This window comes from Lepisosteus platostomus, chromosome 17, assembly GCF_059453375.1.
Source record: "Lepisosteus platostomus isolate fLepPlt1 chromosome 17, fLepPlt1.hap1, whole genome shotgun sequence".
NCBI classification, from domain to species: Eukaryota; Metazoa; Chordata; class Actinopteri; order Semionotiformes; family Lepisosteidae; genus Lepisosteus; species Lepisosteus platostomus.
The window spans coordinates 17850245-17867810 of record NC_142627.1 but is presented as its reverse complement, the minus strand read 5'-3'; the positions used below and the strand labels follow the sequence as shown (position 1 = coordinate 17867810).

At 40.2% G+C, this 17566-nt stretch overlaps 1 protein-coding gene across 1 annotated transcript in view; it reads left to right on the top strand.

Annotated features, from left to right (window-relative positions):
* LOC148646280 (protein kinase C epsilon type) overlaps window positions 1-17566 on the top strand; it is a 130204-nt gene that overhangs the window by 23498 nt on the left and 89140 nt on the right. The window contains exon 2 of the mRNA XM_088610212.1: window positions 16995-17058. Coding sequence (XP_088466338.1) covers window positions 16995-17058 — 64 coding nt within the window. The remainder of the gene's footprint in view (window positions 1-16994; window positions 17059-17566) is intronic.

The window sequence follows — 17566 nt, the reverse complement described above, 5'->3', positions numbered from 1 at the left end:
GGCTGTTTCCTTAGTGTTTCTCCAGTGCTGTGGTCTGGGTTCTTTCTACAGCGACAGCTCGCGCAGGTGCCAGTCCTTTCCATTCTTAACCAAGCGTCCCAGAGTCCCAGTTTGGCCTAAACAGTCTTATGCTTGTATAAACGGCCCCAGTGCACAAACAAGTTATCCTCAAACCTCAGAGTGCCATGGGTTTTTTTTTAGACGTGCACATCTGAAAGCAAAGGCTAAGTGCATTAAGGCATTGAAACCTAACCTGCATCTTTTTTCTCAATTTAGCAGAAGTTGTAGATGACATATTGACATATTGTATGTTTTTGTCTGTATTTAGGTCTTTGTCAGTTTTACCTTGTTGCATTGTGTGCTAACTCGTAAGATCCGGTTGTCCTGTCTGTTTCTCATGCAGCTGACAGGAGTCCCTGAAACACCCTCGTGTCTTGAGGAGAGTGCAGACAGAAGCCCATGACCGATTCACACTCAAATAGGAGATAGCACACACTACATCTAAAATAAACATTGCAAAGAGCTAACTAACATGACAGAGTTTCCTGGGTGCTGCTGGTTGTCAAAGACCTTCAGCTCTTTGTGATCACACGACAGAGCTCAACAGAGCTGTTTGCATGGCAGACTGATCCGACGGGTGATGTTTAAAAGCCTCGGGCCTTGCGCTGTGGTCATGACACGTCCTGTTTGCTTCACTTTCACATGCCGGGACTCCGCCAAAGACCTGGGTGATGCGACCTTATCCTTCCCAGGGTGCCTGCTCACTCCTGCAAGCTGCAGTGATGAGAACAGGCTTCAGCACAGCGGACTCCGCGAGCAGCCGTGACTCACAGACACGGGCTGTCTGCTCAGACAGAGGCGCTGCAGATGACAGATGGCCGTGGGAGGCCTTCTGATGAGTTGAGACAAGTTTCCAAATGAAGGGGAGGAAGTCGTACTTGAGAATCTCTCATTCTGTGCATTCCATTAACTTAATTCCTAACAGGGATGAGGGCGAATCTCGGAAAGAAAGCTGGGCTAGCCTTTTTGAGTAGCTTATGAAGATGACTGCCTGATCGTCCGGTGACATCAGTGTTTTCCAAAAGAAACCCCCACTTTAGATCCCTGTACTTTGACAATTTGCATTCTGTTTCTGGGGATATCTTATCAAAGCAAGGAAAGATACCCATTTTTACTGATTTCGCATGCTTACTTCAACCCTTTCTTATAGCGTTTTAGATCACTATTTTCCCCTCTTAACATCTGCAGCTGTTATTGGCAGCTGATATTGCTCCACTTCCATTTCTAACTTTTATTACTAGTATTAGTGGAACATGAACACTTGAAAAGGGTATCGTCTTGAATCTGACCTTTTTCAGAGCTGAACCTTTCAGACGCATTTCTGCGTTACCTGGCTTTCTTGATTTTCCCACAAAGCACTTGAGCTCCGCCTTCTTAAACCTACATTATTTCAAGGCTGACGTGTTTGCATGGGATTCAGTGTGGATTGTTTGAGCTTTTTTTAAAAAAAAAAAATCCACCTTCTCATTTTGTGCAGCTCTCTTGTGGGTAGATTGTATAGGCACGTCCCTTCCTCTTCTGCATTGTTGGTTAAGGAGCTTTTGAACATTCTGAATGCCTTATTTGCAGTGAGTGGGATAATCGGACTTGCTGTCTGTGATTTAAAATGCTCTTGTCATTTAAGGAAGACAAGTTTTGTACCACACACATGTGGTGCGAAAGGTGTGGGCTGAGAATTAAAATCTTGTGGAGGTGATAAATATTCCACAGTTCTTTGTTGAGCATACATAATATCTTTCCAGTAACGAGGCTTTTTATGCAGTTTTTATGAGGCAAGGGTTTTAACACCGTGAAATTCTTTTTTGCTCTTTGAGTTTCTCCATGGCAGACAAAGTGTAGGGTCCCCACCATGAACCTACTGTGTAACAAACTTACTTGATTTACCGTTGCAATAGGTTTTATTTAATTGCGGTCAGCAAGATCTAATTTAACCAAAAACCTGAACGCTTAATTAAGAAACTGAACTAAATTTTTACCTTGACTGTACAAGCCTTAACGTTTCTCCAGGTGCGAGGGTGCATTACGCTTGCACCTGCAGAGCTGCAAACACCTCTCTCTGTCGGTAATTGACAGACATTCACCTGTCTTTCCAATCCACACTTGTTAAGTATTGCATGCAGTTTTGTAGGTGTTAGTTTTTCAACTTGAGTGATTTATATTTACAATTATGCACATCTGTCCTGTTTACAACTTCTTATTGAAACACATAAATATTACATATTACTCAAAGTCTCTGCACTTGACAATTGTCTTGTCTTGCTAGAATTTTCTCCCAATAGTTGAAGGCGATAGTTGCTGAGTCATAAGCAGACAATTGATATAAAGCATATTTGACTCTGTTTCTTAGTCCCTAAACCATCAAACACATACTAGAAAAAAAACTCTTTAATTGCAGCGTAAAGAAGAAAGACACCAGTTTCAAAAGAGAACATCCAGCTCTTTCTATTCACTTCACACTAAGATTCCCAGTACCTGATATGTTTCACTGTTCACCGTTAACTGTTCGGGCAGTGTTTGTGTGAGCAGCCCTTGTTTTTGTGCTTGTGACTTTGTACTTGAGCGGTGGTTGATGATGTAAAGCAATGGTCGATATGAGAAGTCGGAGGCAATTCTTGCCTTCCTGTATTATTTGCCAGGGGTAAAAGATTTATTGACTGTTTTAATGCAAGCCTGACTGATGCTTTATTTTCCCCTGCAGTTTATCTGAAGTGTCAATGTACTCCAGTTTAAATTATCCAGCTCTTGTAAGGTCTTAGCATAGGCTTTTCCTGGCATATTAGTTATGAGCCTTTTAATTCCTTTTCTCAAATTAAACAGTTACTGTGTCCAAGAGTAATTAATTACCTGTATTTTGATAATGAAGCTCAGTATACTGTTAAACCCCAGAAAGTTCCAAAGCAGGTTTCACCCTGCTTTGTGTTAGATATTCTTTTCCTTAGTGCCACAGTACTGTATTACAAAGCGTAATTTTTAAGTTTCAATTCAGTAGAAACAGGCTCCCATTTAATGTTGTTAGTTTTGGCATATTTATTTAATGTAGATCAGGAACACAATATGTCTTTCGTCTGTTTTTGTTTTTTGAATTACTTAAAAAATATTTTACAAAGGAAATTATGCTCTCTGCGTGATGTTGTTTTCCAAGATAATTGAGTTTATTTTCTTGGTCTCTTCACACCAAACAGGTTAATTTGTTAAGTTTGTGGTTTGTGGTTTCACTTGGCTGGCTCTTTAGGAATAGTTTTTGGAACAGGAAAGGCTAGTTCAATCCAAAATCATGGAGTGAATCTTGACCAACACCTTACTGATTAAGTGCCACATTGCATCCCTCTTTTACTCTGCATACCTCTTTATATAGACTTTATAGCAATAAAGCCTAGTTAGACTCCAAGGTCTTGAGTTCAGTACAGGCAGTAGGATATAACCTGCACTCATACAGTAATTCTTTTGCTGCTGCTGTGTATTGCATAAGCAAATCTGGTGCCTTGGTACAGATTATCCCATGATTATTTCCTCTCTGCTTTGGCCCAAATATCTATGCCTTTTGAAATGAATATAATGAAGTATGTTTTAAAAGAGAGAACTTCAACATTTATTTATATACATTTCTGCTTTTTATGGCGGTATTTTTATGCTACACTTTAAAATTGGTCAAACATTCTGAAATATTTGCAAGGTACTGTATTTTGTCCTGGCTCAGCAGCCCATAAAAAAAGAAACAGTGTTTTAGGAAGAAGAGCCAATGTTTTAGCTTGTCAACACCTGAAGAAGGTTTAACAGCAAAAACACCGTGCCTTGTCTTTCTACATTTCAGTGTGGAATTAATCTTGTCCTGTTCCTCCATTGCTGAATTTGCATGAAATATTAAATTGAGGTCCTGACTGCTTGGTCATTAAAGATCCCACGTTCACTGTTCACATGGGTAGGGTAATTAACAGTGGTATCCTGGCTATATTCCACTTTGGGTTTCCATTGTCTGGCCTTTCCAAAGTTCTCCCTTAATTTAAGTGAAGCGATTTCTAGCCTCTGCCCTGATCTGCTGTGGTGGGTAGCTGCTGGTACAGGTGAGGGCTACACTTTAGGGGTGGTATAAATCGATTTGGGATCCTTTGGAGTGAAAAGTGCTAAGTAGTTTTAAGGAATAGTAATATTTCGCAGCAGTAACAGTACAGGGTGCTGGCCAGCATCCATGCTTGTCATCGTAGCTGACCGCCTGGACTCCCTCTGTTGAGGGACCTGGCACAGGATGTCTAATGCAGTGAAATGCGTCTAATCTTATTGGGCTAAACCAATCAACTCGAGCGATATGTTGACATTTTCATGCTTTTGTCATAATAGAAGTTTCCCCTCTTAAAAAAATAACTTGAGACATGAGTCCGAGAGCCCTAATTTAGCTTTCTCGTTTGAAGGAGCAGGTCCTTCCAGGTGATAAGCGTGCCAGTCCTTGAGGTTTGTAGCTTCACCACATTCATAATAATGAAGTTCTGGGTATATTTACAGAACAGACTATTCATTTACTCAGAAAAAAACTCTTTGCTTTTTCCTCATGAAAGGACTCCATTATGCATCAACTGTTCTTAATAAAAACAGCTTGGCACTCTTGTCTGCTCTTTGTGCTCAAGATTAAAGCTGAGGCCTACTGGGGACGATGGCACTGCATTCGTCAGTATTACTGTCTGTAGGGGGTTTGAACAGTTCAATTGTCCCTGTAATATTTTTCATTGTCATTGCTTTATTTAGTATTCTAGCTTCGTAAATCTCGCAGACATCTCGCACTGTGCTACAAGTGCAGTGTATGAGCACTAATTACACTACATTATAATTGTTTTTATTTACGAAACTCAGAGCCTATCACCTTGTGATAATAATGATGTATTTCAGGATCATTTTTACACTTTCCTCAGCTTTAAAGAATTCTTCTCATATTTCTTGTTATGACAGACCCAGGGTCAAATCCAGTTCAATTTGCAGATTAAGAAATAAAATAGTTTTAGTCTCTAGACCAGCAGTGCACAAAACTCACCAAAATGAAATCCACTCAACATGTGATATCACTGCAATATTTTGTTTTCTGATTGATGTAGGTATAGTCAAAAAGCTCACTAGCTCTAGTAAGCTCTTATAATGGCTTTTACAACTGTGGTAGACTCCAGTAAAGGCCATAATAAAGGCTTAATAATAAAAATCTTTTTCTGCAACTGACTCGAGAGGGATTGGCATTAATAGAACAGTTTTATATTGTGTGTTTTGGTGGAATTGTGGTGACCCATTCAGCAAAGCTCTTATTTTTTTAAGTGTTCCACAGTCTGCCATTGTTTTCTGTGGAATCCTAGATAACCCTCAGAGCCTGCAGGGATGAAACCTTTTAAATTACCCAGTCGTTTCATTGTGTAGGAGGCTTGTTTTGTTTTACGTTTTTATACTATTAAACTACCAAAGGGGCATGGGAGCCTCAGTAAACGCCCAAATGTGAAAAAATAAAGTCTTTTAAAAAGCCCTCATTCTGTTCTTGGGGGGGGGGGGGGCTCTAATGCGGTTTTATTTTGGCCAGGCAGGGCTCTGGTGGTCGTAACTGAGACATAGCGGAGCTTCAGGTTGAGGCTGGTGGTCACTTTCTTTTCGCCACAGAGATTACTGGGTCAGCCAACCTGTCAGACGAAACAGATCGCTGTGGTAACAGAGGGTGGCAAAGACTTAGGAGTAGGTGCACCGAGTAGGCTACAACAGACCATATCCTACTCTGTTGGGAACAACCCTGTGTTTTGTTTTTTCCTAGGATGAGACACTGCACATTTACTTTTGCTTTCTATATTAGTCATTGGCTTCAGTGCTTGTCGTGTTTCTAAGTAATTGAGTACAGTGAGGTCATGAAGAGCAGGAAAAAAATGCAGATTTCAAAGCACATACTGTAGTAAGAAGCAGGGTAAGGAAACTCCTTGTGAAATATTGTTGCCTGTCTACTTATTGCTAATTCTTCACTGATAGCAGCATATCGTGTAGGTTATGCGCTTGTTGAGAAGATTTCTCAACTCCAAAATTTAGCCTTTAGTTCAGGCAAGGACAGGCATATTGGGATTCGTACATTTACTGCGGCTCCCTGTCTTCACATTGACACTCCCACAGTGCTGGGAATGTTGTGCAGTGTGGAGGTGAGGTACGCAGCCCTGCTCATGACAGCTACCCCGTGTCTCTGAATGTCATCTGTTGGCGTCATATGTGAGCTGTCGAGTCGCACTGTACCAAGGTTTTGGAACAAAATCAATGTAGAAAGCTGTGGGTACAATATAGAAAAGGGCCCTTACACCATGTCTCTGTGTGTTTAACTAAAGACTGTTTTTAGGGTTGTATGTTAAGTCAAATAGTTCTACTTTAATTATAGGTGTAGTTAAAAGCATCCAAAGTCTTACAGTGATTGTTTCTTTCGAAACAGTGTGTATACAGGTGTATATGTATTGTACTGTACATAATATGTAGTAGTGGTCTTTTCACCCCCAAGGCCAACAATGTGTAAAATCAACACTTTGTAAAACAAACTGGATTCAAAACTCTTTGGTTATCCCACAGAAAAACTGATATGAACTCAAAACAGTGGAATGTCAGACTTGCATTTCTTACCCTAAAGGCGCTACAAACCTTCAAACTCAACAGAAGAGATGCATGTGAATAGTATACCCTTAAGCAAAGACCAGGCTGAAAAAACAGCTTTTTTCTCTCTTATTGGTCTGAGCTGAAAGGACAGATTAGAATCGCATTCCTGAATTTCCCAGAGACAGGGAATTCCCATGCTTAGGGGTGGAGCAGTGAAGACTGTTTTGACGCCATTCTCTAACTCGCTGGGATCTGTCCGCCTAGAGGAGACGGCTCCGGCATGCAACTTGGAGTCAGAGCTGCGAGATACTGTAGCTGCCGCAGCTATTGAACTCTGTGGGCTGCCTGGCCACCAGACACTCTACAACCACAGATGTTTTGTTAAGCAAATGTCCTTATTTGCATTTCTCGTGGTAGCAAAGTGTTCCGTTAGATTAGCAAAACACACTTTTTGTTTTGTAATTCTCCTATCCTGGAAAACATGAAGCTTATTACTTTTCAACCTTTCAGTTAGAATTTGAAGCAAATCTGTCTCTGTGCATAGTTTGTATCGCACAGCACAATTTGCAGTTTAATTGGAAATTAAAAGTTCCTGAAAACTGTTTAGAAGGAACTAATCAACACACTACTGAAGTTCTGTCCAGAGGGGTTTTTCCTTGCCATTCTTCCTCTGCAGTTGCAAATCTCACTGCAACACATTTCTAGACAAAGAGCTTTCCCTTAACCCCACTCAAGAAAAACTGAGATTTCTCTTTGCCTATTCATACTTTCTTAAGATGGTCTAAGTTCGGAGAGGAATTTTGAAATACCTTGCATTCCAGAAATAACCTGCAATAATGCTCTTTCAAATAAAGGTTTCTAAAACATGCTCCAGATTATCGTTATCAACAAAGATAAAACACAATGGGGGCAGTGAGCCAGCTGTGCAGTAATATCCTTGTACATGTCTCAGTTTCTGCATGTATGATTGGAATAAACATGTTGTTAAGGGATTATGCTGCCAGATGTTTTGGAGATAATATCCCAGGTCCAGTGTCTCTCAAAAGTGTCCGTAGATCCTTTACACACAGTTTTTTTCTGCTCATTCCAGGGATGAACTAACAGGTGGTGGCCTTATTTGGTGGTACAGCCTCTGCAGTCTTGCTTTCTTCCTCAGTAAGTGTGGAATTGGGGCCACGTGGTTTAGTTTCTGCTGGGAACACAAATGACGTAACACAGCATGGCTGTGCTGTAATAGTGAAAGTGACTAATGGATGGGAGTCTAGTCACCAGTGAATGAGCTGTTTCATTTTTTAACGTTTGAAGAATATGTCTTGATAGCGTCTTAGTCTTTTTTATTTTTGCATCAAACTGAAGGGTGTTTCCACCTCTTCATGTTCAGTGATGGCCTTTAACTCATATTAATGCCCTCACCTAGTCTTGTCAAGAGGGATTTGGCATTTCAGATGATCAGATTAATCTCCTAGTACCCGAATGATTTCATTTCCATGAATCTGCTGACGGCTCATAACTCTGAGCTCATAACTTGTTTTCTTTAATTATTCCATATTATGTTTCTATGCAACAGCTAGCAAATTTTTATATTATGCTAAACAGACCCACAAAATACTTAAAATAATTGATTTACACAGTACTGCTCTGTATCCAAAGGTGTGATTTGTCTTTTAACAGTTGTTCAAAGAAAAAAGAGTGACTGTTGATAATATCCAGCACTTGCTGTTTTGTGTGCTCACACAGATCATTACCGTTAAGTTTACATTTGCAGTTTTACATAGATTCAAAATAGATAAATACTTCTGCAAGTAAGTTCTGTCTTTGGTTCTCTGAATTTCAGAAGAAAGAAAAGAGAGAGAACTTAACATGTGATATTGGAGAAATTTACATTGTAACCTGAGTGACACATTTAGTATATCAACATAACTAACCCACAGGCAAGAATGGGGACTGTCCCCTCACTAGTCAGCCCAGATCTGATTCTTCTTTAAAAGTACTTCAGTTTGCATACAGCTCATCTATGAGGCTATGTGCTTCCAGCAGGAAAAAAGCTCCCATGATCTTGTGGAACTACAGTATGTGAAGTGATAAGCATAACAGGTCTCAGCTCGTCCTGTTGCAAGATACTCTATCTTACAACATCTCTCCGACTTCCGACAGCTCTCATTCTTTGGCTTGAGTATGCTGGTGGTGGTGCTTGCAGAATTAGAACACCTTAATTACTCAGCTCCAGGGTTCTGGATTTTATTTTAGTCTTGAGTGCCTGTCTGTGTGGAGTTTGCATATCATCCCCATATGATTGTATGGGTTTTGGTCATGCGCTCCTATTTCCTCTGACCTTACCAAGAAGAGTACTTAGGCTGAAAGAAATAATTTCCATAAGGAAAGGGATTGGACTCCCCCATCTCATTACACCATAAGCAAAGAAGCTTTAGTCACTCTATGAACCCCATTCTGCCTAATGGATATGGTACTTCACCATCTGACTGACAGATTTTAACATTGATGGCTACGAAAAACTTCTGGTACTCTTCTAGATCCAGAGTGCAATAGGTTAATCAAAGTCATTTTGTCGAAAGTACATTACATAAATGAACTTGGTACTTATTTACTGCCCTTTGTTCATTTGAAATAATCCCCAGTGGTCTTTAAATAAATCCCTTTGTAATGCATAACAAACCAAGCTTCTGAGTATAGGTGGTTTCAGATTGTCCTACCATTTGGACTCTAAAGACCAGCTGATTACAGTTTGAGGTCAAAGGTACAGCATACTATTTGGTAAATGTAATCCCAAATATTTATACAACACCTTCACTCCACATTTCATGGTTCACTTTTAATTGGGTCACACTGGACATATTTATAGCTTGTTTGCTAGAATGTACCACAAAGCGCTTATAACCTACATTCTGCGCAATGTTAATAATCCTACTTGCTTCCAGGGGTCTGGGCAGAATCAGATGACAGATTATTTTCATCCTACACTAAAATGGAAGGTCTGCAAATGTTGGCAGTACTTTGTGGGTGAAACCTTTCTACAGTAGTCTCTTCAGTCTTCGCCACCCTGGTGTAACTTCAGTGGCTGTGTGAAGAGTCTCTGCAGCCTGTGATGACTTCTTCCCTGTTTAGGATTCTGCACTTTTAAGTAGCACAGTGTCTATTTTGCCTTACCTTGTATGCAGGAGGAGAGGGTCTTTACTTTGCTATGTGGATTCACTTTTGAAAATACGTTCTTTTTCTTTTGTGTTTATTAAAGAAGCTTTCTTTGGTCATTGTACTCTGTGCATTACATTTATAGAGTAAATTCTAGTTGCAACCCAGCCTCTAAATACAATGGAGGTTTATTGTTCTTAAACCTTAATCACTCCTACTATTCTGCCCGGCTTGCTAGGCTTTTAACTGTGAAATGTGCGGTTTTAGGAATTCTACAAAGAGTCGTTATAAAAGTAGTCTTCTGACATTTTTGAAAAGGGGTATCTGGTTCTTTTGTGTGTGATAAAAAAGGGAACAGCAAGTAATTCCAAGAAACACATTTAATCTAAGCAAATATATCAGAGCCTGTATAAATCTGGGTTAAGTGGAGAAAGAGCTTATGCTTGACAAACAGGCTGTACTGTAACCATGCTGCAGACTAGTTGACTGGAGGTTGTCAACAAGTGGAGCCAAAAGACATTTCTTCACTAATAGAAAGGGATCTGGAAGTTGTCAGATGCCAACAGAATAAATACCCAGACTTAGTTTTCTTCAGGTGCAAACCTTTGGAACTGTTTTCTCTAACACAGCTACTATCTGCAGTGCAGTACAAATGGCAGTGCTGGTGGTGGTATTTTTAATTTATTTCTTGAGAATAAATAAGAAATGCTAGCAAACTAGTATACTGATTTCTGAAGGTTTACTTTATTTGGTGATTGTTCCTCCAACTTTACTGCTTCGAACAATAATCTACAGTATGCAAGATGCTAGTCACCACTACTGTGATGTGGATGGTAAAGGGAACACCCAGTGAATTAATGGATATTATGGAATTGGAAGATACCAAGGTTTCAGACCTCTTGATTCCCACAGTGCACATTCCTGAGGAAAGCTCACATATTATGCAAGCTGCGTTTCAAATAAAAAATGCACTCGTACACATAAATGCGTGTGTACACACACATCCCATTTCCTTCCCCTGCTAAATTTAGTTGGCTGCTGCACCTGTGAGACTCTCAGAGTGGCCCTGAAGGCAGTTCATGAATGGAACCTCATGACATCACAGGAAAGGGGAGGTGGGGAGGAGGGGGTGCCGCGTGGTGGGTTAAAAACACATCTCCTCTCTGTCGCCATTCCCGGTGACATCATCACCTTGTTTTCAAGGGTCAGTAGACCTTCCTGCCTCAGTGTTGTGAAGCGGAACTGTGGCCTTTAATCTAGTAATCTGTGATCAGACGCATGCAGCACATTATTGTACAGCAACAGGCCAGACTGCAGATTCAGCCATTTCCTTTATTAAGCTGTAGAACGACAGGTACGCTGGACGAGGTGGTAAAATGATTAAGGTAAAGGGGACCTTAGCAGGAGTTTGCTGGTTCGTATCCCAGCTCTGGCATCGATCACTGTTCACATCTTACTGTGCTTTCTTATCCTGTGCTCTTTAGAGAAGATGAACTGTAGAACCAAGGTTGTCCAATATTGTAAGCGAATATGTTGCCACAGTTGTTAAGGCAAAGCTGACCCTCTCATCTCTGTTAGTTTGGGTAAAAACATCTATAGCATTAATGATTATAAATCCTTGCAATTATCGGGTTCTTTTCATCCCAAAGGATCGAGTGTTGGGTGGCATGATGACACATGAAGCTATATCGTATGTCAGAATTACAGTACATTAATCACATAAGGAAAATATTATAGTGGTAAGGTTGTGGCATAAGCTGCAACATGTCTTTTAAAACACGATTCTTTTTGATTGTTTTGATTATGAATTTCTTTAATCTCACTCATTGCATTAGATCTCCTTTTAAACATTCTCCATCTTTTCTGTTATAAGTCCTTGGAAATGTTCAGCTCTCTGCTTTGTGCAAATGCTATGGTTATAAAATACTGTGCTTTTAATTGTATTGTGTCTTTTTGTATTTTATTTTGTGTAATTTGTGATGTACTGGCTCAGATTTAACCGTCAATCAATAAAAGCAACTTAGATCTGCTGGGTTATGGTTTTCCAGAAACCGGGTTTGTCACCCCCTGAGTGGTAACAAACTACTACTAGAGTATTGATTGATAGTTATTTTTCCTGAACAATGCAAATCCTAAATTAGTTATCTATCTTCCTCTTTGCGTAATAACTAAGCACAAACCTGTTGGGATGTTGTACTTTCACATTGGTCTCTGTTCTTTGTTATTTGCAAATTTCAGTACAGTAGTTGCATAAATGCACTTAAATGGAAAGCATTCCAGAGTCCAGGACATGTATTAACATATTCAATTCATTGTGCATGGGGGTGGTGAAGATGAAATTTCATCTCAAGAGGCAGTCATCAAGTGTTTCAACACTGTGGGAGAGGACACTTTGATGATCAAAGTGAAAAATAGAATCTTTTAGTCATTATTCTAAGTGGTGTCTGTTTTCTATAAGTCATGCCAAATTTTGAAAAAAATATATTTTCTTTATGTGTACAGTACCGATATTGGATATTTCTGAAATTCCACTGAATTTGCAGGTTGCATTGAAGTTAGGAATTGATGGTAATTTGCTGTAACCACCTGTTTCAAGGAATTGAACAGTTTTTTTTAATTACATATTCTTGTTTTTATTTAATTTTTATTTGCCTTTTAATTTAGACAGATTAGAAAATGACTTGTTGAGCCTTTGTTCTGCGCTTCACAGTTAAAGATCGTAATGTTTAAAATACTGTACCTCTGTTTCCCACTGTCAGTCTTTAATTCAGGGAAACATCATCCCCAAAGTCCGCCTGTTGTCTTTCCTTTGTTGAGAGAGACTGACAAGTTTTGAGGCCTGTGCAGTGAATGATGTCAGCATTTCATCACCTTAGGTTAAAGATGTCTTCAGAAGTGCCTGAGTCTGTGTTTGGGGTGCTGTGGCTCTGGGCATGCCATGCTGTGTGTGTGAGCTGTAAAAAGCACAGTTACTCCTTGGGGACTGCTGTGCTGTGAGACAGTGACAGCTGGTGTTAGACTCGTGTTGGACCCTCTAAAAATGGCAGTTAAATTGCGGAACCAACTTTATACTTGACTACATGTCAATATGGGTGTGCGTGCGGGTCGTCAGAGATCTATGTTGAAGGCAAATGGCTTTGTCTGCTGGAGCTACACTGATAAATAATCAGGCTTAAATCCCCCCTCACCAATCACTTTATATAGTTTGGAGTAAGTTAACTGTTGCCTTACTGAAAAGAAGATTCTACAAATATTTGAAGGATGTTGATAAAACTATCCCCTTACCCTTGCGAACCACAGATTTACTTTCCTGAGTCAATTCTTGGTGAACTGGAGGATATATTTTCAGCAGCTGCATTTGCTGAAGAAGTTACTTTGGCATGACGAAGTATGGGTTGAAGCAAAGGAGGTCACAAATCTCCCTTTTCTGTTGTATTTGTGAGATTGCAACAAACAATCGCAACGAAATATTTAAGTGACATGAAAATCTCTGCTACAGTTATCTCTTGGTAGTCTTTAAAGTATGGAAAATTACATGGCTGGGTTTAGATAACTATAAATTCAGCGTTGCTGATTTCTCATTATGTTCCTCAGCCAGTTTTAGAATCCATCCGCCCACTTGTGTCTGATGACAGGTGTATCTTAGGGATTCTCTCTGGCACTGTCTCGCCTGCGGCTGATTGGTGAGGTGTGGGCTTGTGGCATCTGCCTCTCTTTCCCTTGCCAGCCTGCCCCCACTTCTCCCTGCTCATGCCAGCTTCTCTTATACACAGCCATAGAGAATGTCCCCCTGCCCACTCCTGTAACACCCATGCCGACATCCCAGCAGGCATTTTCCTGGGCTTCCTCATCTGTTCTCTGCATGCTGTCATCCCTTTCCTGCAGGTTATAGCCATGGAGGGGCCATGCCCAGACCAGAGATCTGCAGGTGAACAGGTGATGGAGCTGCCAACACTTGGCCTGACGTCTGCCTGGCAACAGAGGAGGATGTCATTGCCCGGGGCCCTGCCAAATTAAAATGAGCAGGCTAGCCGCCGAGGCAATGTACATGCGGCTGAACACCAAGTGCAAAATAGAACAGACGCATCAGGGAGCTGTGCCTTGTGGTCATGCAAATGCTTCTGCAGAAGGCAGACGTGTCCAGTGTTGGCAGGAAGTGTTGTCAGAAAATACAGATAATTTCCATATTTTTGGAGACCTTTCATTTAAATATAACCGGGCTCTGTACAGTATATTTCCCAGTTTCATATTTGAGCTGGTTTCTGAGAGGATGAGCTAAGCAGTTAACATCGCTGCCCACAGCTCCAACATAATGGTTTCATTTCCAGCCTTGCCCTTCTGCTTTTAAGAGATGTGCACGTCTTACTCTGCTTGCATGCGTTTTCTCTGGGAGCTTTGTTTTCTCCCACCTCTCCAAGACTTGTTGTCTTTGATTTGATGACCTGTTTTTGGTTGTCCTTTTCTCTTTTGCCCTGTGACAGATTCTGTCCCATTTTTTACTCATTTGCACTCATTACCTCCTTGCATGTGTTTCAATAATTTTGAGAGCAAAACCCTCAGTATGATGAGCAGCTTACTGATCGAGGATGGATAAACTAGACCATGTCCAAAGCTTCAGGTCACCCATTGGAAGGTGGAAGACAAGCTTCTGTTTCTCTTGTTACAGATACTGAATATGTGAGCTCTATTCTCTTTTCATCTGTTTAGTGTAATAAAACAGATGAGTCCCACTGCCTTCCCACAGTGTCATGATTTCTGTTCTGCACCCACAATATGTAGTTACAGTGATGAGATAGATATATTTTTAATTCCAGAAAGGGAAAGTGTGATAAGCAACATGGCAGTTCCTATTAAATGTTTCATGGGGTTTCTTCAGATAGGACTGCTAATTGCTGATTATTTTTATTGGTTCTTTGCTGTGTTTGTTTATATATTCTGTATGGATCCTATATTAAATCTTTGGGCTGTAAACTGTCAACATGTGAACAGTATGTAAGATTACGTCATCGTGCATACACTTAAAATCATTCACCTTGAGATTATTTTCAATGAAATACATTGTAGAAAATCAGGTTTACAGTATTTTAAACATGCTGAATAATAAATAAGTTTCTAAATCTTTCCCTCTTATCAATGTTAAACACTGAGATGGGAATATCATAAGAGGGATAATCCTCTTGGAGGCTTGAAGCTGTGGGCTGTTGTGAACCGTTACATAAGTAAGAAGGGTTACAATCGAGAGTGAGGCATTTGGCCCAGCTAATTGATCCAAGGATCTCATCCCGGGTATCAGATTCAAATCAGTTTTAAATTCTCTCTCAGGATATAGTAGGAGAAAACAGTAAGATTTTGAAGAAACATTTTTATTCTTGTTATTGTAAAGAAACGTAGGGACAAAATACCTTGCCATGTGTGGTAATCCAATAAAAACCTACATCAGCTAGTGCATCTGCAAGCTCATAGACATTTAAAAATTGGTAATTCAATCTAAGCACTGAATGTGACTGTATTGAATGAATGGATTGAGCTTTTGATAGATAATGCAAGGTTATGCACTAAAGAGCTCAAAGAACAGCATGTGATCCCCTTTCTCTCTTTCCAGTATGACGTGTAGCCTTTCTGCTTGGTAATTATCATTGTTAGCTGATGGTACAGGTGGATGCAGAAGGTGCAAAGCCTAAGAAGCATAAGACCAACTGCCCTTGCGTGCTTGGTACCAGCGCAGAGCCTGTGAGCTGTGGCACAGTTTAGCACAGGGTGTGAATAAGATAAAGCTGCGGGAGGCTGCTGTGTAATGAAATGGCAGAGGCTCTGAACAGCAGGCTCTCTTCAATAAAGACGCAAACACTTCAGCTCGCTGTCTGTAGCTCCACGGGCATGAATGTGGCTAAAACAAAATCTCTCGCCCACGGGATTAAGGCTGTCCTTCTTTTCTACATTTGCCATTCCAAAGTCGCTTCTGCCATTCTAAAGGCTTGTTCGATTTATCCTGTGATCCTCTGCAAAGAGAGGACTGCCCCTGGAACTGGAGAGCCACAGTCCAGAAGGTTTATGGGTCTTCCTAAAATCCTTCATTTTCTAAATGCAATTTTGTTTTGGTGTCTTGAGGAGGTGAAGTTGGGGATCATTTGAAACACAACTGTCACTGTCTTGCAGCTATCTTGTACCTTAACTGTCCGTTTGACCTTAAGTGAAGAAATGAACTTGCTAAATTAATAAAGGTCTCTGAACGGTGATTTTTACAGCCTGCTGAGTTGCTGAGTTATACCTCTGAAACTATGGGGGTGGTCTTTCCTGCTCAACAAATACCTGGCACATTAACAGACAAGAACCATGACATGCCATGTAACTGTTATACCATGCAGATATAAGACTTTGTTCTTGTTGAAGTAGCTCTGTTAATGGCCTCTGTTTAAATGTGAGTAATGCTGCCAAATCCAAACAGTGTTCTGGAATTATTAATCTTTCCAACAATTGTTTTTAGAGATAAATCACTGCTGTGCTCAGCAAACATTATTAATCCATTTTATTTCTTAGAATTTTCATCCTCAATATCTTAGATCCAATTTTAATAGATCATTCAGGATTAATTATCTAACTTTCTTTCACCCCAAGTAGGTTAAAAACCTTTTTTAACTTTACCCTTTTGTGTGACTGAAGTCAATATAACAGAAAACCGTGCAGTAGCACTTTCCAATTTGCAAAACACGTTGTCCTTCAATTCTGACAGTCCAGGCAATCTTAAACCAAGTGGCCAAGCTTTTATCCCCATCTTTACAATCTTTAAAGCATTACTATTTCCCCTCTTACACAATAGTTTTCATGTGACACTCAGGGATGAGGCCTGGAATGTGTGGGAATCTTGCATGGTTATTCTGAGAAACCAACAGAAGCCTTCATTCACTGGCTCTCTAAGCATTTTAAGAACGTAAAAATGGTCACAAACGAGAGAAGCCCATCTGTCTCATTTGGCTTGTCTTTAGCTAATTGAGCCAATGGATCTCATCCAGCCTCGTCTTGAAAGAAGATGGAGGATCCGCTTGAACGACATGTCTGAGTAGCATATTCAATACTTCCACAACCCTCTGCGTAAAGACATGCCTGTTCTGAGTCTGAAATGCACGTCACCCTAGTTTTTAGAGTTAAGGACCTAGTAATGCTGACTTTTTAAATGTCTCTTCTTTCCTTTTTTGAAATTGCAGATAGACCTGGAGCCAGAAGGAAAAGTGTATGTCATCATTGATCTTTCAGGATCCTCCAGTGAAGGTAAGAACGGTGCTCAGTTTGGAGCAGTGAGAACATTGTAATAGGTGTTGCCATTTCTGATCAGGATCCAATGTTCAGGATCTTCTCACATTTTTGTGCTACTTCAGCCAGAACAACATTTTTTCACCCGGAGGGTTGCATGTACAGTTGTTCAGTGCAGAGTCTCGCATGATTACATTCTAAGGTCATGCCACTGTAAAATACTTGCAGAAATGGGTGTACTTTTGCACAGTAAACAATTTTAATGTTATGAAATTAAGGTTAATTTAAGTTAATTTATCCCGTGAGTAATAGCAGTAAACCTAAAAGTTTTATAGACCACTCCACTAAACAGTGCACGTTGGTTGTTGATGCTGCAAACATTCAGACTACCAAGATGAAGTACAGAGGACCTTGTGATCTGATACAGTCACATTTACACTGCCAGTTGTGAGCAAGATTAAATGTTACTTACTCATTTGATCCTGAACAGAACTGGCAGCATAAACGTGCCTTATGTGTTGGTAGA